General features: G+C 37.3%; 1 protein-coding gene across 1 annotated transcript in view; it reads right to left on the bottom strand.

The window, feature by feature from the left end:
* Window positions 1–2,300, bottom strand: part of POLR2B (polymerase (RNA) II (DNA directed) polypeptide B, 140kDa) — a 64,310-nt gene that overhangs the window by 24,309 nt on the left and 37,701 nt on the right. Inside the window, exons 9-11 of the mRNA XM_011998454.1 lie at window positions 1,909–2,105; window positions 1,642–1,761; window positions 271–457 (exon numbers count right to left, since the gene is read on the bottom strand). Coding sequence (XP_011853844.1) covers window positions 271–457; window positions 1,642–1,761; window positions 1,909–2,105 — 504 coding nt within the window. The remainder of the gene's footprint in view (window positions 1–270; window positions 458–1,641; window positions 1,762–1,908; window positions 2,106–2,300) is intronic.

Raw genomic sequence — 2,300 nt, 5'->3', positions numbered from 1 at the left:
ACGCCCAGCTAATTTTTGTATATTTAGTAGAGACAGGGTCTCGCCATGTTGGCCAGGTTGGTCTCAAACTCCTGACCTCAGGTGATCCACGCCGCCTTGGCCTCCCAAAGTGCTGGAATTACAGGCGTGAGCCACCGCCCCCGGCACCCAGTAGTTTTACATTTGATCAAGTAAGAAAAGCAAAATAATTTACATTCAACAAACAAAAGAATCTACCAGTCCTATAAACATGTTTCCTATTGAACCTGTAGTCATAGTTGGCACACTTACCTGAGATACTCCAGCTCTGGCTTGATGAGCTTTCTTTTGATCACCCCAGTTTCCAGTAGCTAAAGAGTATTTTAGACCATCAGATATGATCCGTGTTTTAATTGCCAACTCCAAGTTAAAATCCTTTCCTCGATCAATGAATTTCTGTGCATAGATCCGCACTTCTTTAAGCAAATTCTTAAACATACTGCCAAATAAAATGATATCATTTTAAACATGTAGAGGTCTACAACATATATTCTCAACAGGAGCAATATTGCAAAAAAAAAAAAAATGCGAGTATTTTCCAATATTGCAAAAAAAAATGTGAGTAAAAAAATATGTGAGTAGAAAAAAGGTATGGGGAAGGTGAGCAAAAATTGTTTGGGCAGAGTGAAAGTTCTTGCTCTTTTATGTTGCTCTTTTATGTCTCAAGCACAGATATACGCATAGTACATGAACATACATGGCAGGGGAGCAAGTACACAAAAATGTCAAAGAGGCGGGGCGTGGTGGCTCACATCTGTAATCCCAGCACTTTGGGAAGCTGAGGCAGGTAGATCACCTGAGGTCAGGAGTTTGAGGCCAGCCTGGTCAATATGGAGAAACACCGTCTCTACTAAAAATACAAAAATTAGCCGGGTTTGATGGCACATGCCTGTAGTCTCAGCTACTCGGGAGGCTGAGACAGGAGAATCGCTTGAACCTAGGAGGCAGAGGTTGCAGTGAGTCCAGATCGCGCCACTGCACTCCAACCTGGACAACACAAGCGAAATTCCATCTCAAAAAACAGAAATGTTAAAAGAGGCTCCTTAGTGGAGTAATAACAAAAAAAGGTTGAAAAACACTAACCTATAACATACTAAATAACAAAACACGTGCAAAACACTGCTAATGTTATCCTTTTTGTACTGTCTACATATTTCATTTTTAAAAATAACTTTTTTCCAATTATAGAAAATATGGGAAATATAAAAACATCAAGAATAGAATTAAAAACTGCACATAATATCAATACTGTGACACAATCACTGATAGTATTTTTATATATTTCTCTCCAGCTTTTGTATATATGTGTACAAAGCGGGACAAAATCCAATATTAGCCCTTAGGGAAACCAAGGCAATCATTCAGCTTTCTCAAACATCTTACAAAGCTACCAGAGGAATAAAGAAAATATAAACAAGTAATATATTGTCCTCATAAACCTGGCTTTCCTAGACATGAACCAAAACTAAATCTGAGCAAGTAGCAATAAGAATGTAGCTAACTTCATAAGTACCCAACGTGGGTGCCAACACAGTTTAGCCTGGCCATGTGCAATGACTGACCTAAAGTGAAATAAATCTCCCTACTTTAACGACTTCATTCTGTCATTCTATAATTCCTTACCCTCTAAATAAGAATGCCAGCAGCGGCCCAGCAAGATCCAATCTCTTGTTTCCATAGTGATCTCTGTCATCTAGTTCTCTTCTACCCAAAGCTGCCAGAAGTAACCTATGCACCATATATCTTAGAAAAAGAAAAGAAAAAAGGAAAGGAAAACAGTTTTAGGCTTTTCTTGATTTATATGTTAAAAACATCATTTTTGACTTTAAGAAAAACCTTTATCTCAACTACATCTTGATAAAGAACTTAAAACAATGAAACTTAACATACCCCAAGAAATAGGCTTTTTTGGTCTCACAAAAATCACTGACACCAACATGAGGGAGCATTTCTTTTTGTAAAACTTCCTTTGCATATTTAATTCTTTTCTCTTTAGTAACACCAGGCTTTGCCCCTCTCGAACCAATGAAATTTAGTGCAACATTCTGTTCTTGGATGACAAAAGCTTCATCGAGAGAAGGTTTAACCTATCAGACAATTTAAATAAAGGTTATTTTCAAATTCATGTTGTTACCTTAAAATGAGTAAACTGTCACTTAGTTTATAACATACCAAGTGTCCCTACGAACCTAATAAAATGTGAATATTTTTAGAAAATCAAGGAATCACAAATTCTTAGCAGACCCCTCAGAGATCTAGAGATCTCTGACAAAATCCACTCA

The sequence above is a fragment of the Mandrillus leucophaeus genome, unplaced genomic scaffold (assembly GCF_000951045.1).
Source record: "Mandrillus leucophaeus isolate KB7577 unplaced genomic scaffold, Mleu.le_1.0 Scaffold570, whole genome shotgun sequence".
In the NCBI taxonomy this organism is placed as follows: domain Eukaryota; kingdom Metazoa; phylum Chordata; class Mammalia; order Primates; family Cercopithecidae; genus Mandrillus; species Mandrillus leucophaeus.
Note: the sequence above shows the minus strand (reverse complement) of the source record. Positions and strands in the feature narration are given on the sequence as shown.